This window comes from Leopardus geoffroyi, chromosome B4 (genome assembly GCF_018350155.1).
Source record: "Leopardus geoffroyi isolate Oge1 chromosome B4, O.geoffroyi_Oge1_pat1.0, whole genome shotgun sequence".
Taxonomy (NCBI): domain Eukaryota; kingdom Metazoa; phylum Chordata; class Mammalia; order Carnivora; family Felidae; genus Leopardus; species Leopardus geoffroyi.
The window spans coordinates 77403289-77421315 of NC_059341.1; the positions used below are offsets into that span (position 1 = coordinate 77403289).

General features: G+C 41.7%; 1 protein-coding gene and 1 long non-coding RNA gene across 6 annotated transcripts in view; one reads left to right on the forward strand and one right to left on the reverse strand.

The window, feature by feature from the left end:
- Positions 1-548: 548 nt before the first annotated feature.
- Positions 549-18027, reverse strand: part of CERS5 (ceramide synthase 5) — a 33203-nt gene continuing 15724 nt past the window's right edge. For 2 of the 5 annotated variants that reach the window (XM_045464229.1, XM_045464233.1), the window contains exons 2-10: positions 13103-13208; positions 12135-12265; positions 11251-11308; positions 8912-8962; positions 8125-8217; positions 5870-5998; positions 5652-5758; positions 4734-4890; positions 549-1469 (exon numbers count right to left, since the gene is read on the reverse strand). In XM_045464229.1, the coding sequence (XP_045320185.1) occupies positions 1320-1469; positions 4734-4890; positions 5652-5758; positions 5870-5998; positions 8125-8217; positions 8912-8962; positions 11251-11308; positions 12135-12265; positions 13103-13208 (982 nt within the window). In that variant the 3' untranslated portion in view covers positions 549-1319. Of the gene's footprint in view, positions 1470-3596; positions 3706-4733; positions 4891-5651; positions 5759-5869; positions 5999-8124; positions 8218-8911; positions 8963-11250; positions 11309-12134; positions 12266-13102; positions 13209-15368; positions 15459-18027 lie in introns of all 5 variants that reach the window. The other 3 variants (XM_045464231.1, XM_045464230.1, XM_045464232.1) reach the window with 3 other exon arrangements.
- The window catches only part of LOC123590763, a 30687-nt gene continuing 14073 nt past the window's right edge, over positions 1414-18027 (forward strand). The window contains exons 1-2 of the long non-coding RNA XR_006708964.1: positions 1414-1499; positions 15835-15920. This is a non-coding gene — a long non-coding RNA (uncharacterized LOC123590763). The remainder of the gene's footprint in view (positions 1500-15834; positions 15921-18027) is intronic.

Genomic DNA, 18027 nt, shown 5'->3' on the forward strand with positions numbered 1-18027 from the left:
TTATTGCAATCTTTAAAAAAAATTTTTTTTAATGTTTATTTTTGAGACAGAGAAAGAGCATGAGCAGGGGAAGGGCAGAGACAGAGAGGGAGACATTGAATCTGAAGCAGGCTCCAGGCTCCAAGCTGTCAGCACAGAGACTGACGCAGGGCTCAAACTCACGAACCGCAAGATCATGACCTGAGCCGAAGTCGGACACTTAGCTTAACCGACTGAGCCACCCAGGTGCCCCTTATTGCAGTCTTTTAAATGTTAACTGGTAGTCTCTGTATGGGAAATAAGGGTATCTAAAAGTGTCTTCAACCAAGTCCTTTGTTGGTTTGGTAACATGCATGTATCTGCTCAGTATTTTTTGTGACTACTATGCATGTTTATTTTTTTCTTAATACATAAAGCCATAAAATGTAGGCACTCTTTCCAGCAATGCACAGAAAGTAAAAAAATGTGGTGTCTAAGAGCCTTTAGAATCAGGTCTGAACATTTTCTGAATTAGCGTATGGATTCAGGGAATTGGGGATAGAGTCACTGAAGAGGCTGAGACAGCAGAGGAGGGTTGAAGCACTTTTAATCACACAAGAGTAAACAACAGTATAAACCCTTAGCGGCTCGCCCAGTGGCTATTGTCCTCTTCCAGCCCTCAGCTCACCCTCCCCCACTCCCGCTCCCTGCGTACCATTGAGTGAAGTGCAGGGCGTCAGCAGGACCCTGTCACTACCAGGTGGTAGGAAGGGAATCTAGCTAGGGGCCACAAAAACCCTGATCATCCATCCATGGTTATCTGTTTCTGTACAACTTCGTGTGACTTTTCGAGCTCCGAGGAGTAACAGTGCAGAAACCTGGAGCTGAACTCTACTGTTCCATTCAGATGGCCATAGCTTCAAAAGCCATGGACAACAAGGGAAGGGACAGTCCAGAGCCAGCATTACTCAAGATGCAGCCAAATCTGGGATTGAGGTGGGTTCAAAGGGGGCACAAGGCCTACCGGCCCAGTCTAGTATTGTGCCCCAACCCAGGAAATGAAACTCGTGCATATGCACACATGCACATGCACACACACATACACATGCAGACAAACACACACACACCCACACACACACCCACAAAGCAAATAACATTACCGAAAGAACCGGAGGCTATTAAATACAAAATGGCAGAGTTGATTTTTTTTTTTTTTTTAAGTGAAAATATTTGCTCTTTTGATTCTCCTCAGTGCCCTGCAGAGCCCCTAGTCACAAGAGTGTAGGTGGGGAGGCCTGAGAGGAGCAGGTTGCCAGTGGCCCTACAAGTCCATGTGTGCTCTAGTCCCCACACCAACCACCTTACTCTTCAGCCCAGTAGCTGCTTCCCATGTGACCATTCACCCGATTGGCGCCATTGCTGGAGCTGCTGCCACAGGGGCTTTTTGAGTTGGTGGTCGCTTCTTCTTCCTCTGAGCTGCTCTCCACATCACTGCGATCGTCCTTCGACACCTGTGTGGGACGGGGCCAGAAGTACGAAAGGTGAGGACAGAACTTGTCTGCTATTGTAAGACCACACAGCCCATGTTTGGGCACTGCTCCCACCGTGGCCCACTTTCTGGTGGCACCTGACTCAAAACACTACCTGCGCCATGGATACCATCGTGAAAAGGTATCCTCTGCCTCTTTCTCAGTTTCTCTCTCCTCATCTCTGATTCTGTTCCCTACGGAATAAGAAGCTACGTTGGCAGTGGGGGGTGTGTGTCTCTCAGGACCGGCCGAGGGAGGTGAAATCATTCTCTGAGGCCAGGTTTAGGTCTGAGGGAAACTCCAGATGCTCTTCTCCTCCCCCACTTCAAAAAATAGAAAAGGCCGATACAAACAATACAGATGGCCGTCACCATTGCTTCTATCTCGTGATGGTTGTGGCCACTGCAGTTATTCATGTTGGTTATCCTGACTGTTGCTTTATCCCCAAAGCTGATTCATAACTAGGCCTTCTTCAGTAGTTTTATTGCCTTTGGGCTTAATACCCTATGACACTATTTCTCCAATCTTGTCCATTTTCCTACTGGCAAGACCACTTCTGTGCAACTTTAGCATTGCCAAGATACCAGTCTGGTGAAAAGAAAAGTGGATTGGCAGTCATCAAGAGAAGAATCCCAGCCCCATTCATGTTGCTGTCTGTGAATCTTTACTTTTTTTTTTTTTTTAATGTTTGTTTATTTTGAGAGAAAGAGCGAGTGAGCATGTGAGCGGGGGAGGGGCAGAGAGAATGGGGGAGAGAGAATTACAAGCAGGCTCCATGCTATCAGTGCAGAGAATGGGTCTGTATGGTTCTACTGTCTCCCTGGGGTCCGGGGAAGAGCCTGGCACAAAGTAGGCCCTCAAGAATATTACTGGATGATTCTTTCATTTAATCTCCCTGCTACCTTGCTAGTTGTATTTTGACACCCCCCCCACCTTTTTTTTTTTTTTTTTAATGTTTATTTTTGAGTGAGCAAGCAGAGGAGGGGAGGAGAGAGGATCTGAAGCGGGCTCTGTGCTGACAGTAGAGATCCCAACGTGGGGCTTGAACTCACAGAACCATGAGATCATGACCTAAGCCAAGATCAAGAGTCAGACGCTTAACTAACTGAGCCACTCAGGCAGCCTGAATCTTTTTACCTCTTAACCACAGCTTTTCGGTTTTAGATTTTCAAATGAAGAGTTTGGATTGGAAAAACGTTTTCTAATCAAAACTACCCTGCATATCAAGCAAAGTCTTTTTAGTTCTTTACCATGAGCCATAAAAAGTAAAGGAGAGAAATCCAGTGAGACCTGTCAGACTTCTGACTTCCAGAACTGACAGATAATCAGTGTGGGTTTTTTTTTTTTTTTAGTAAGCTCTGTGCCTAATGTGGGGCTTGAACTCATGACCCTGAGATTAAGAGCCTCATGTTCTACCAATTGAACTAGCCAGGTGCCCTTCAATGTGTTTTGTTAAAAAAAAAAAAAAAAAAAAAGGTAAGGGGCGCCTTGGGTGGCTCAGTCTGTTGAGTGTCCAACTCTTGATTTCGGTTCAAGTCATGATCTCATGGTTTGTGGAACTGAGCTCTGCCGTTGGGCTCTGCACTGGCAGAGCCTGCTTGGGATTCTCTCTCTCTCTCTCTCTCTCTCTCTCTCTCTCGCTCTCTCTCTGCCCTTCCCCTGCTTGAGTGCACACGCTGTCTCTCTTTCAAAATGAATAAGCTTAAAAAAATAAATCCATAAAAAATAAATTTTAAAAAAAGTAAAGGAAAGAAGGGGGTGAGAAGGGAACAAAGATATATATGCTGTTGCCAAGGAGTGGGGCACTTGCTTTGGTTAGCTCTAAGACTCTGTGATCTATTGCAGCTTTGACCTCTGAGCCCAGGCAACTGACAGATTCGAGGTAAAGGGAGGCTCAGAAAGGGGAAAAAAACAAGAGTCGACTCAACTCTTGACTCCATTTAGAAAAGACTATCTGGCAACTTGAGCTCCAGTCAACAATGGCCCCACAAGGTCAGGAGACAGGCATGCTCTGAGACAACACAGGGAACAGGAAGGGAAGCAGGAAGGAAGAGGAACACATTCAGACAGACATGCTTTACTGAACACTAGAAGCACAGATACACTTACATGCAAGAGATGAAACTGTCCAGCTCCCACCAGGCATAGAAAAAAGGAAGGAGGTGAGAAAAGAGTGGAGAGTACAGAGTCTGGGTCTAATCCTTCCTGGATAGGTCACCTGGTCAGGAAAGAAAAGCAGGGGAGAAGAGAGATGTCCAGTAGCTACAGCAAGATGCATAGGCACACTGAGCAAGTTCTGAAACCAGTTGCAGCCATAAGGAACAGGGACACAAGAAATCATATATGCCTGGGTTACATTACATTCCATCCCTTTGTCCTAGAGTCAGTGTCTCCTCTAGCAGAGCCCCCCTCCCCCGCCCCCCACCACCCCTCCCGGCTTGGGCTCTGCATTTGCCGAAGGCTGAATCTTCAGCCCATGCGCAAATCCCAGCCTGACTGCTTCAGAACTTGCAAAATTCAGTTATGAGTTTCATCATTTTTACCATAAATGACATCTTTCTTTGTGTTTTGGGGCTCTTGGCATAAGATGGGTATTTGAAACCCTAAATACCGATCTCATTTAGGATCATTTCTTCATACAACAGTGGGATGAGGTCAATACTTAGTCCCATATCTTAAACATCACAGTGTGGTCATCTTGGGGTGGCTTGTGAACTATCATGCCATTCCTAGGCAATCAAACATTTCTGCTTTCATAAGTTTATAGTGTAGAGTTCTACATACAATTTCCTTTGGAAAAAAGGTTTCTGTGCTAAAAAGCAAAAATCTGAAATCCACTGAAGTAGGTAAGGGGTAGGAAATGGTTAAAGCCATCTAGAAACATAACACTGTTCATTATTTAACCACAGTTATTGTAAGGGAGAGAAAGAAGGCAGATCTTTCCTCCTGTATCTTTTTTCTTTCTTTTTTTTTTTTTTTTCCTCCAGTAATCTCTGTACCTAAGGTGGGGCTCAAACTCATAACCCAGAGATCAAGAGTTGCATGCTCTACTGACTAAGCCAGCCAGGCACCCCTCTTAGTGATATCTTAAAAGGCTAAACACTTATAGAAAAGGAGTCCTCTGGAGTCCTAAGCTTTTTGCTGGGTCTGCTTGAGTAGCTGGGGCTCACTAGGCTAAAGAAGTCTACTGAGTAATATCTATCTTCCTACCCAGCCCCAAAGAAAGAAGCCATCTTTCCTCCTCACCTTTCCTCGGATCAAAGCTTTGAAAGCAATTCGCACAATTAGGTAGGACCAGATGACATGCAGAACCTGTAGGATCAGGAGAAGGCCATTGAAGAGCCACCAGGAGGGATAAGGCCCGATCATCTCCCAACTCTCAAAGAAAGTCGTGTTCAGAATCCTAGAAGAAGTAGGCCAATGGTGAGATTCTAGAGTTAAAGCCAAGTAGACAGCAATGAAGTGGAGTTCCCTGGGAAGCAGAACCCAGTATGTTTTCTCCCTATACATTCTAACAGTTGAAATTCTAGGGATATTCATTAACACTGAGAAAATAAAGAAAGGGGGCCTATGAAATTTTCTATCTTTAGGGGCAGGGAAAGATATGTGAATCTCAGAAATTGGTGGATTAAGTCACATTTAATCGTTTCAAATACGCAGAGTTTCACAAAATTGGAGCAGCAATTTTAATCATAATCCTAGTCATTACTCAGATCCTCAGGCACATACAGGACAGGTGGTGGCTGATTTGCTCAGACTAAGCAAAATCTCCAACCTGCAGTCACTGACTCTGTACCATCAAGTAGGGAGTGTACAAGTGAGAATGGTGTGTGTGTTGGTTAGGGTGGGGTAGAAGGTGTAAGAGCAGGAAAACAAGAAGAGCCTGAGAATTTTATAATCAGCGCAAAAGAAGGCAAAGGAATTACTTAGGCATAAAGTGAGGGCAGACAGGAGTCAGGAAAGCCACAGCCAAGTGAGTTGGATGTTCTCAGTCTGGATTATACCTCCCTAGGAATACTGTGGGAGGGTCCTGTGAGTCCACAAAGGGTCAGGTTAAGCCAAGGATAAAGCAGGGCAATAGGGTTTTTGGTGGCCTATTTCCTAAATTGGCAAAAGGTATCATTAGCTACATACTGACCACAGCTCCATGACCCTAACACTCACCAGAATGGGTAGATTCCTAGACGAGTGACCACAAAAACAGCACTGAAGATCACAAAAAGGGTGTCACAGAGACGCTGGTATTTGGCATAATTGGCCAGTTTGGCTGCCTGGAGAAAGGAAAATAAGAATTGAGTTGAGAGAAAGCTGGTTCTCAAATAGGAAGAAAAGGAGAGAAAGGAATAATGAGGAAAAAGGGGTTGGGGGGGGGGCGGTCTCACCTCCAGCAAGAAGTCTGAGACATCATGTAAACACATGACCAGAGTTCCCACCCGAACCATGTTGTTGATATAGGAGAAGGTGATGAGCCCAATGGTGGCCAAGTGATGCATAAACATGATCAGGAAGTCCTAGCAAGGAATGGAAATAGAAGGGGCAGGTAAAGGCAAGGCCATAGAGATATAAGCCAACCCAATGCCCTGCATGTTCTCTGAGGATCTTCTCCCACCGCTTAGAGGTTCCATTTTGTCTAAACTCTCCCGTATGGAGTACCCCTACCGTTTGACCCAAAACTCTACACCAGTGACTGACCCATAATCTATGTTAATATAGTTCAAGGCACAGAAAATAACAGTTTTCTTTGGAAGTTGTGGAATATGTAGACCATGTATGCTGAGTTGACACTTGGAAATAATTTCCTAGGTGGTAAGTCAGACCTACAAGCCATAGATAATCTGTGAGATTCTAAGACTGTTTTGATGAAAGATATTTCAACCAAAGAGACCTAACAGAAAGGAGAGGTTTATGGAAGGGCAAAGCTAACCTCTTCAAAAAAGTTTCAGAGAAATGCTAAACAATCCATTTTAACTGTAAGCACTTTCTGCTTTCAGATTTAAAGCTCTAATTTCCTCTTGGGTTCAAATGCCAAGGTCAGACTCAGAAATCTCTAAATACCTGTTATCAGACATGTCTAATAAATACTTCTCAGCCCACTGAGGGACAGAGAATGGAAGAAGACAGGTGAATTTGGGTGAGAGAAACAAGGATGAAAAGTCTGTGCTCTCCACACAGATATAGTGGTATGTTATAGTTCTTGAGTTGGGGGCGGGTTCATAAGTATACATTCTAGTATGTTTTAAAACCCACATATAGGGGCGCCTGGGTGGCTCAGTCGGCTAAGCGTCGGACTTCAGCTCAGGTCATGATCTCACAGTTTGTGAATTCAAGCCCCACATCAAGCTCTGTGCTGACAGCTTAGAGCCTGGAGCCTGCTTCGGATTCTCTCTCTCTCTCTCTCTCTCTCTCTCTCTCTCTCTCTCTCTGCCCCTCCCCGGCTCATGCTCTGTCTCTCTCTCTCTCTCGCTCTCTCTGCCCCTCCCCAGCTCATGCTCTGTCTCTGTCTTAAAAATAAATAAACATTAAAAAAAAAAAAAACCCCACATATATATTACAAATCTTTTTATATGTGTCATGTTTTAAAATAAAATTTTATTTTTATTTATTTATTTTTTTCAACGTTTATTTATTTTTGGGACAGAGAGAGACAGAGCATGAACGGGGGAGGGGCAGAGAGAGAGGGAGACACAGAATCGGAAACAGGCTCCAGGCTCTGAGCCATCAGCCCAGAGCCTGACGTGGGGCTCGAACTCACGGACCGCGAGATCGTGACCTGGCTGAAGTCGGACGCTTAACCGACTGCGCCACCCAGGCGCCCTAAAATAAAATTTTAATAAGTGGACCTGTGTCTCCTGACCATAGGAGAGTGCAAGACATTTGAATTGAGTATCAAGCTTCTAGATTACACAACAACTAATAACCCAGATTAGTTTTAATACATTCCCATAAATGTTAATTCTGGTCTTCCTCACCAAAGATAACCATGAGATAGTGACAAATTAAAGTCAGAGCTGCTGGAACCACATTACTTCAGGTGCATACCAATAAAGTAAAGATTCTGCCCTTTCTGTCCACTTATAAAAAACTTAAGTCATTCCCAACTTTGTCACTATATGGGCAAGTCAACTCACTTCTCCGAATCTTTGTTTCCTAAACAACAGCAAGAAAATGGTAAATGAAATCATCTAAAACCCTTTCCAGTTGACATTCTTTAAGTAAGTGGGGTCACCAAGAAGGGAGAACAGAGAGAGAGAGAGAACGAGGGCTCTATAGCAAAACAAAAGCCAGATCTAGCTATTCTGGAGGCCGGCCTTTTCCTGGATCAGGCCTTGCTATCCCTTAGTTCTGACTAGTTTCCAAAGCTCTATACATGTAAGAACCTTAGAGAAAAATAAGGAAAAGGATATGCTTTTTAGCTGGTTAACTTTTTATCCTGGGCTGCCCTGAACGCCTCAGATATACTTACTTCATCATTAGTCAAGTCTCATTTCTGAGAAGGTTACAAAAAGCTAATAGTCCCATCAAGCCTACTTTTTCCCTCTTTTGTGGTCCCAATCAGGGTAGAGAATCCACAAGGGCAGTGATGGCGGCTAGAAAGGAGGATGCAGTATGTTAGAGTTGAGGGAGACAATGTCCTTACCTTTCGTTTAATGTCTATAAACTGAGAAAACATGAGAGACCAATAGAAGGCCAATTCCATGATATAATAGTAATAAAGCCCACTTGTGAGAGGCTGAAAGAGAGAAAGAAGTAGTTAGAATACCAGCTAGTCAAAAATTCATTCCATCTCCGCAACTTTCTCCGTCTTGGAGGACCAATACCCAAAATTATTAGACACCCTTCCGCCCCACCGTGTTGCAAGATCTGTAACAGTTAACAGATTTGGGATTGGTATGGAGACTTAAACCTCTTCCCTCTGCCCCTCCACATACAGGGGCAGACCTTATCTCTAACCTTTAGAGATAAGGTTAACACATACTATAGCACAATCAAATCAGTGTATCTAGAATTCTGGACAATTAGTGCTTTTCAGGGGATTTAATATACTCAGGTCTTTTCTTCCACCCTGTTACAGCCCCTCGACATTTTTCTAGAATAGATTAGAACCAAGATGCTTTTAAGGAGACTCCAAGTTACCCTTGATTCAAAAAGGACACCTAAGCCAGAAAGCATCTCATCAAGTGCCAGGAAGCTGCTTTTCTTTTGGGCCCAATTAGGGTGAATACAACGGGGAATCCGGAAAAGATCACTGGATTTCACAGCTATGGGAGCCCCAGAAATAGATACCCTAAATACATGAGTCAAAGAGACTCAGCCCCTAATCCCTCAAGAAAACCAAGAAAACATACCATCTGCCCTGGGACTGTCCTGCCCACCCTACCTTACACACACACGAGGCCCCTGCCTTGAAAGGGCTCAGACTGTACCTGATACGGATAGCTATGCCAGCACTGTCGGATGTCCCAGAACCAAGGTGACTAAAAGGAAAGAGATAATCCAAGTCAGCCTTTAGGATTCAACCCTGGTTTACCAAATAATCCCTTTCTCTCTCTGCTAGGAGCAAAAGAGAAATGGGGAAGAAAAAGGAATCCCCCTCTTGACAGAATTTAGGGGTCCTTAAAAGGTCAATAAATGGTTAGGTTTTTGTTCTAGAGCAAGAAAAGTGTTATTACAAATAGAAAAACCATGCTTTGAAATAAATAAGAGCAGGGAGAGCTCTAGGATAGTTTTTAAAAACCTCAACACCTAGGATATAGGAACTAGGGATGCAGGAAGACCGTGATTCCATTCGACAACCAAGAGAGAGATCTGCATGCCAAAGATTTAAATCAAAAATAATTATCTCTAATGGAGTTTCAATGTCCTTTAAGGAAATTTGTCCATTTCATCTAAGTTGTTGAATTTTTTACTATTTGATTGTTCATAATATTGTGTTACTATACTTTCGATGTCTACAGGATCTATAGTTACGGGCCCCCCCGCCCTTTTCTGACACTGATGATTTGTTTCTTTTTATCTAGGGGTTTACCAATTTTAATGAAACCTTTCAAAGAACCAACTCATGGCTTTGTCTATTGCCTATGTCATTAATATTTTTACTGTTTTTAATTATTATTTCTTTCCTTTAACTTACTTTGGCATTACTTTGCTCTTCTTTCTCCAGATCTTAAAGTAGAAACTTGTATTATTGACTTTAAAGCTTTCTTCTTTTCTAATATAAACATATAAAGTTATAAATTTCCCTTTAAGCATGCTTTAGGGGCATCTCCTAAGTTTTGGTATGTTGGATTTTCAGCATCATTTCAATTAAGTATTTTCTAATTTCCCTTGTGATTTCTTCTTTGATCCATGGGTCATTTAGAAGAGTTTCACTTCCAAATATTTTCTAGATATCTTATTATTATTGATTTTTAATTTAATTTCATTATGATCACAGAACATATTTTGTAAGATTTCAGGGGCCCCTGGGTGGCTCAGTCAGTTAAGCAACTGACTTCAGCTCAGGTCATGATCTAACGGTTCGTAGGTTTGAGCCCTGCATCAGGCTCTGTGCTGACAGCTCCGGATCCTGTGTCTCCCTCTCTCCCTCTCTCTGCCCCTCCCCCACTCACGTTCTGTCTCTGTCTCTCAAAAATGAATAAACATCAAACAATTTTTATAAGATTTTTTAATTAATTAATTTATTTATTTATTTTCAACGTTTATTTATTTTTGGGACAGAGAGAGACAGAGCATGAACGGGGGAGAGGCAGAGAGAGAGGGAGACACAAAATCGGAAACAGGCTCCAGGCTCTGAGCCATCAGCCCAGAGCCTGATGCGGGGCTTGAACTCACGGACCGCGAGATCGTGACCTGGTTGAAGTCGGATGCTTAACTGACTGCGCCACCCAGGCGCCCCTATAAGATTTTTTTTTAAAAAGTCACCAACCGTGGTGTATATTTATCTGTTCCCTTCCTTCAGTTCTGTTTTTTTTTTTTTTTTTAAATTTTTTTTTTTTTCCCAACGTTTTTATTTATTTTTGGGACAGAGAGAGACAGAGCATGAACGGGGGAGGGGCAGAGAGAGAGGGAAACACAGAATCGGAAACAGGCTCCAGGCTCTGAGCCATCAGCCCAGAGCCTGATGCGGGGCTCGAACTCACGGACCGCGAGATCGTGACCTGGCTGAAGTCGGACGCTTAACTGCGCCACCCAGGCGCCCCAGTTCTGCTTTTTACTTAATGTATTTTGAAGTCTTAATTATAACATTTAGAGGAAAATAGTACAGTACAGTGGAAAAAACAACATGGACTCAGGAATCAAAAAGCCTGAAATTCTTCTGACAATTAACTGAAAAGCAGGAATAATACCTGTTTTATCCACTTTAAAGGTTTACTGATTCCTACAGTAACCTAACCCTGATTTCTACAACTGTCTCCTTGGAAGAACAAGATCTTTGTCAAATGCTTTGTAAACCATCACAGACTTTGTAAACCAGCATCAGATTAAATCACATCTGATTTAATCAATACTATTACTATTTGTGTACTATGCTATTACTATTACAAGTACCTCCCCTAAATAAAGGGAGAAACAGTAAAGTTATGAAATCAGATGCCAGACAGACAACAATCTATTTGGCATATAAACCTGGGCTGTAGGCATTACAGAAAAAAATAAAAGGGCAGGGAGTAAATAAAGATCTAATGGTATCACACAACTCTTATCTCTAGAGATGTAGGCATGATTAGAACCCAACAGAGGACCAGAGAGAGTTTAGACTTACCGACCAGAGAAATCTAATTCCATAGCAGAATATACATAAATAAAAAGTGAATCTCCACCTGGGTGGGCAAAGAATAGAGGTTAGATGAATATTCACTCAAAAGAAAGTTTTTGAGGCTAAGGAGGTCAGGATAGCAGATTTGGGGACATCACAATTATGGGTAAGAAATAAGATCCCAGAGCGGCACCTGGCTGGCTCAGCCAGTAAAGCATGTGACTCTTGATCATGGGAGTCATAAGTTTGAGCCCCAGGTTGAACAAAGAGTTTACTTAAAAATATATACATAAATAACATCTTCAAAAAAAAAAGGATAAAGTTCCCAGCACGGGGACAAATATTGTTACCTAAAAAGCCGAAATGATAGACATCTTCCAGCTTTGTTTAAAATAGATTCCCACCAGTGTATACTGGTTATAATCAACTTTTCTTCCATATCAGACTCCCTAATGATAGTGCCTAATATTTTCTTTGCATGACAATGATCAATTGCGTTCTGTGTACAGGGGATAATTAGTAAAAACCCAGTGAAATGAAGTACAGTATGTCCAGGAAAGGATACTTCCTACCAAAATGTCAATTTACCGCAAGCCGGTACTATCTCTACCAAGGTGTACAACGGTGTGCCTATCTACCTATATAAGTGCAGTTATAGGAATTCACTCCCAATCTGTTTGAGAAGGAAGAACAAAATCAAACTACAACATATAGCTTAATGGCGGCATGTTCAAGACACTAAGGGCGACCGGTCTTCCAGTTCTCTTCTTTCCTGCCTACAATAAATTGAGTCAGCCCTCTACATTCATTGACTATTGTCCTACCAAAAGAAAACCTGAGTCCAGTCATACCCCACCCTTCTCACTCCCCACCTCCATATGCACACCTACATGCTCTCACAGAACTTAGTGAGCGTTGGGGGCTTGTCCTGATTCCTCCGATGACGAAACCAGCATTGGATTTTTCGGACATCCCAATCCAGTTGTTTTGACAGGCCCTCTAGCCTTTTCTCATCAGGATACTGTGGATGCATGACCAGAGTCAGAACGTCCCTTTCTCTTCAACCCTCTCATTAAATCCCCCTGACTAGCTGAGTGGCAAAAAGGGGGGAATATATAACTACAACGGTTTAAGGGATGTTTATCCTTCTAGGTTTCACCCCCACACTCATTTTTAGTAAGAAGTCCTATTTCACATATCAAAGACCTTTGCCTTTAGCAAAGCTTTATTAGCTTTCCTTTAGAATCCTTGTTTGGTCTTCTCTCTCCAGCCCAAGCTGAATAAAAAAAGCTATTAAAAACCCAAACTGCAGGGGCACCTAGGTGACTCAGTTGGTTAAGTCTCCGACTCTTGGTTTCAGCTTAAGTCATGATCTCACAGTTTGTGAGTTCAGCCCCCACATCAGGGTCCACACTGTGCAGAGCCTGCTTGGGATTCTCTCTCCCTCTCTCTGCCCCTCCCCTGCTTGTGCTCTTTCTCAAGATAAATAAATAAACTTAAAAAAAAAAACAAAAAAACTACAAAGGCTATTGGTACCATCCCTATCTGGATTATGCAACTAGATAATGACAGAAACTGGAGCAGGGAAAAACAAAATCAGAATACGATGTGTGTCTGGAGAAGGTGGGGTTGTGGTTACTAGGTCTAAAATCCAAATGTATGTAAACTTATTTAAGGGATCCTGACCCAAAGGTATTTCCCTGAGGGGATAAAGTTCTCCTTATAGTTATATAGACTACTGAAATGTGAAAGATCATCCCATCCTATCCCTATCCTTGGAGACACTTGCTCTCTACCGCCCCCTGCCCTATGGGGTAACCTCTCACATGAATCTTTCTCTCTTTCTTTGCCGACTTACCTTGGTAATAGATACGAACACCTTTTCAAGGATGGCATTGGGTTGGGCCTGATAAGGACCACTGTCCTGGATGCCAACACGGAGTGCACAGGGTTTAGCAATAAACCTGTAAGGATAAAAATCCAAAGCCAATTTTAAATATGGTTTGCTAAGCATGAAAGAAAAAGTCCTGATTAGGGGGCTGATGGAAGGCAAAGGGAAAAAACTGGGCTGGGAACCAGGACTTTTTAATTTATTCCTAGATTCTGCCACTGACTTACTTGCAAAGTGACCTGTTTAAGAAATATTAGAACATAAGCTCTCTTTCCATTTTTTTCCTGGCTTCTCTTATCACATCTTGAGCTGTAGAGTCAGAAAGACCTAGGTCAGACCTATCATTTTATCTACTAGTCTTCCATTTATTGCCTGTAGGAAGGAACTGCAGCAATTTACTTAATCTCTATAAGTCTGTTTTTTCATCTACAAGATGAAGATAGTATCAACATCCTTGCTACTCAAAATAAGACCAAAACATTATTGGTTTTTCCTGGAAACCTTTTGGAAATGCAGAATCTCAAACCCCATCCCAAACCTGCAAAATCAGAACCTGCATTAACAAGATCCCCAGGTGATTCCTATGCCTATTAAAATTAGAAGCGCTGGTCTACTTTACAAGAATCCTATAACTATTCAATGAGATAATATATATGAAGACCATGGCACAAAGGAAATGCTTAATAAATGGTAGTTTCCCTGACATCAAAAAATCAAGAAGATCTTAACTGGAGGGCAAAGTAGAACTGAGACTGAGCTCTTCCTAAATACAAATATCCTGGGTCTTAGTCACCTTCCTGCCTAAACAAAAAATTATGGAAATACTTAGAACTTTAGTAGCCTGGAAGAAAGGAAATTAGGGAGGATGAGAAATAAATTACCTATTAGTACTCAATTCTATTCCCAAATCTACCATTAATAAGTCATATAAACTTAAGTCACTTAACTTTTGGGTCTTGGTTTCATCATCTAGAAGAAGTAATGACATGACATCTAAGATTTTTTTTCTTTTTTTATTTTGAGAGAGAGAGAGAGAGAGAGAGTGAGTGAGCATGAGTGGGAGAGGAGCAGAGAAAGAGAGGGACAGAGAATCCCATGCAGGCTCCATGCTGTTAGATTGGAACGTGACTGGGCTGGATCCCACAGAGAGATCATGACCTTAGCCTAAATCGAGGTGGACACTTAACCGACTGAGCCACCCAGGTGCCCTTAAGATTTTTTCCCAAATCTAGTATTCCATGGTGTTATCATTAACTGTAATTAATTTCTAACTTGTAGACTTTTGAAAAATAAGGAACTATTCTTTGGTTCTTCAAGAAAAATCCCTCTAGGGGCGCCTGGGTGACTCAGTTGGTTAAGCGTCCAACTTCGGCTCAGGTCATGATCTCACAGTCCGTGAGTGTGAGCCCTGTGTCAGGCTCTGTGCTGACAGCTCGGAGCCTGGAGCCTGCTTGGGATTCTGTGTCTCCCTCTCTCTCTGCCCCTCCCCTGCTCATGCTCTGTCTCAAAAATAAATAAAACATTAAAAAAAAAATTTAAAGAAAGATTCCTCTTAGGGCACACGGCTGGCTCAGTCCATTAGCATGCGGCTGTTGATTTCAAGGTCGTGGGTTCAAGCCCCACATTGGGCATAGAGTTTACTTAAAAGAAAAAAATTCTTTAAAAAAAAAAAAAGATCTCTCTCTTCCACATCCATAAATTTCTGTGAGCATTAGCTCTAGGAAAAGCTCTACATAGTCATTTTCAGAATAAGTCAAAACCAGTTTTAGTTCTCTTAGCATCTTAAGGAGTCCCAAGATGAAATTGTGACTGGGAGGCGTAAGATCGAGTGCTCTTGACCTATTTCTTGGTCTGCATTTGAACCCAGAATTTATCTCTAAGGGAGGAACTGAGAATAAGAAACTTTATTATCTTCCTCTGTGAAAACTTCTTCTACCCTTATCACGAAAGTTCCCGAGCCATGGAGAAATATTTATTCACAGCACAAAGTTAACCACATCTGTAACCTATTCTCTCCTCTTTGACACAGGTGGTACAAAAGTTTCATCCAAAGGCCAACGCTATTAGATACTTTATATTTCCTGGTATATTATTCTGTGTACAAATATTTTAGCACCCCACTCATGTTTAAACTCCTTATGAACACAGTATACAGGGAATGCTGTTTTTGTATTTACCAAGATTCTGTGTCTGTGCTCAGTAATTAACAAGTGACAGGTCTCTCAAATCCTACCCTTGCTCCATTGGAACTCAGTTTCGACCCAGGACTGATCAGCATCCAGAGGAGTAACTAAGTCAGTCATTCTTTGCTTTTCAGTTGGTGCTACAGGAGAGAGAAAAGCACTGAATTATCTCTGTATCCTCTCATCTACATTAACTGTATGAAGAAGTAGACCCAATAACAAAAACAGCTTTTCCAATTCCTACTCTTACTCCCTGATCCAGAGCTCTTCAGTCCAGAAGCAGTCAGGTGATCAAAGTCCCTGGAGTTAGCTTTTGCCAGCTAAGAGATTTTGTGAAAGTTACTCATCTATAGAATGGAGATAATATCTACCTCACAGGGTTATTTTAAAAATGAAATGACATGATCCATGCCTAACCCAGTACCTGATATTTAGTAAACACTCATTAAAAGGCAGCTATTTATTATTGTTGTTGTTCTTAATATTATTAAAAGCAGCTATTATTATTTTTACTAGAAACAGTTCAGTCTTGGTTCTCCTTGATGGCATCTCTGGAAGAAGCCAAGAAGTGCAAGTAATCTTCTTTCATACGACAGAGATAGGTTTGTACCCTGCTTACCTGGGTGAAGCCAAGATAATTTTTTTATTATCTAGACCTTGGAGTGAACTTAATATCCTAGAGTCGGAATTAGCTCATATCCTGACCTCATTAGTTCACAGAGTGCAATGAAAGACAAAATTACAAGCATGCAGTCAGTTACAGTTAGACAAATACAGACCCTAAGAGGAACGCCTGGGTGGCTCATTTGGTTAGTGTCTTGATTTTGGCTCAGGTCATGATCTCATGGTTCATGAGACTGAGCCCCATGTGGGGCTCTGCAGTGACAGCACAAAGCCTGCTTGGGATTCTCTGACTCCCTCTCTCTTTGCCCCTCCCCATTCATACTCTCTCTCTCTCTCTCTCCTCTCAAAATAAATAAATAAACTTAAAAAAAAAAACCAAAAAACAGACCCTAAGAAAATTTATCTATTTGGCAAATATTTATGGGGCACCTATTTTGTGCTATAGCATGAAGCATAAAATATAAATAAGCATAAAACATAAATAAGCATAAAACATAACTAAGTTTGAAAAATAATTTTTTCCGTGATAAAAATTAAATACATAGATTTATGTACTTAATGAAATCACCTTAATGAAGAAAGTGAAATTAGGTATTCATCCTTTTTGTTAGATAGGCATTTACCGAACTGTACAGATTCCTAGGGTCTCAGAGACCGTTTCAGGAGGTCTACACGGTCAAAACTACTCTCATAATAATTCTATAACTTCATAATAATTCTTGTCTCTCTCACTCTCTCATGAATGTGCAGTGGAATTTTCCATGGGTTACATGACATTGCAATAGACTGAATGCAGGAGCTGACATGAGAATACAGGTGCCAAATACTAAAGAGTGTTAAAAAAAATGTAAAATAATGCTATTCTTCTCACATTTTATTTTGTTTTGGAAAATAGTTATTTTTCATGAAACATTAGTTGTATTACCAATATAATCAATTTATTGTCATTTGTAAATGAATTAATAGAATATATATCTTTAAAATTCCATTTTAACTTCTAAAACAGTACATGTTGATAGATATTATCCATGTAAACATAAATTTATGTTTGGGGTCCTTAATAATTTTTAAGAATGTAAAAATTTTTAAGAGTGTAAAAGATTCCTGACATCATAGTTTGAAACTGCTGTTGATGGCAGTGAGAAATCAAATTTATCTTGTGATTTTCTGTCCTCTACAGGATCAATTTGTTGCCCAAGTTTTAAAATAATTAAAAAAAATTTTTTTTAGTGTTTATTTTTGAGAGGGAGAGAGCATGAGCAGGGGAGGGGCAGAGAAAGAGGTGGATACAGAATCTGAAGCAGGCTCCAGGCTCTCAACCGTCAGCACAGAGCCCAACACAGGGCTCGAACTCACGAACCGTGAGATCATGACCTAAGCCAGAGCTGGACGCTTAGCTGACTAAGCCACCCAGGTGCCCCTAAAATAATTTTTTTTAAGTTTTTTTTTTTAATGTTTATTTTTGAGACAGAGACAGAGCTTGAGCGGGGGAGGGGCACAGAGAGAGGGAGAGACAGACAGAATCCGAAGCAGGCTTTAGGCTCTGAGCTGTCAGCACAGAGCCTGATGCGGCGCTCGAACTCATGGACTGTGAGATCATGACCTGAGCAGAAGTCAGACACTCACCGATTGAGCCACCCAAGCACCCCTAAACTAATTTGAAAGACCAGACTTCCCTTAGCCTGCAGGTCTAAACAAGTAGGCATTTAGTGGCCTATACTGAGGTAAGCTGCTCCTTTCCACCTGCCACTCCAGGAACATGAGTCTAGTGACCCAAACTGTTATGTTTTGTAGACATCATTTCATTCTGCCTTTTTCTGTCCTCCAGATACATGGCAGCAGCTGACTAAGGCCTGGGCTAATGAAGACAAAATTACTTATTACTTTGCTTTTTACCAAAGACAGGAGCTATACTAACAACTCTATCTTTGCGATTCACCGCAACATCATTAATGGATATGAACTATACACAAATCTGTTTCACAGTATAGATTAAGCTTTTCAACTAGTGTATCATGGCAAGTAATGTATTTGGGCTACGTTGATGCTGAGATCCTGCTCCTAGCTCTCAAGGGTGGTCCACGG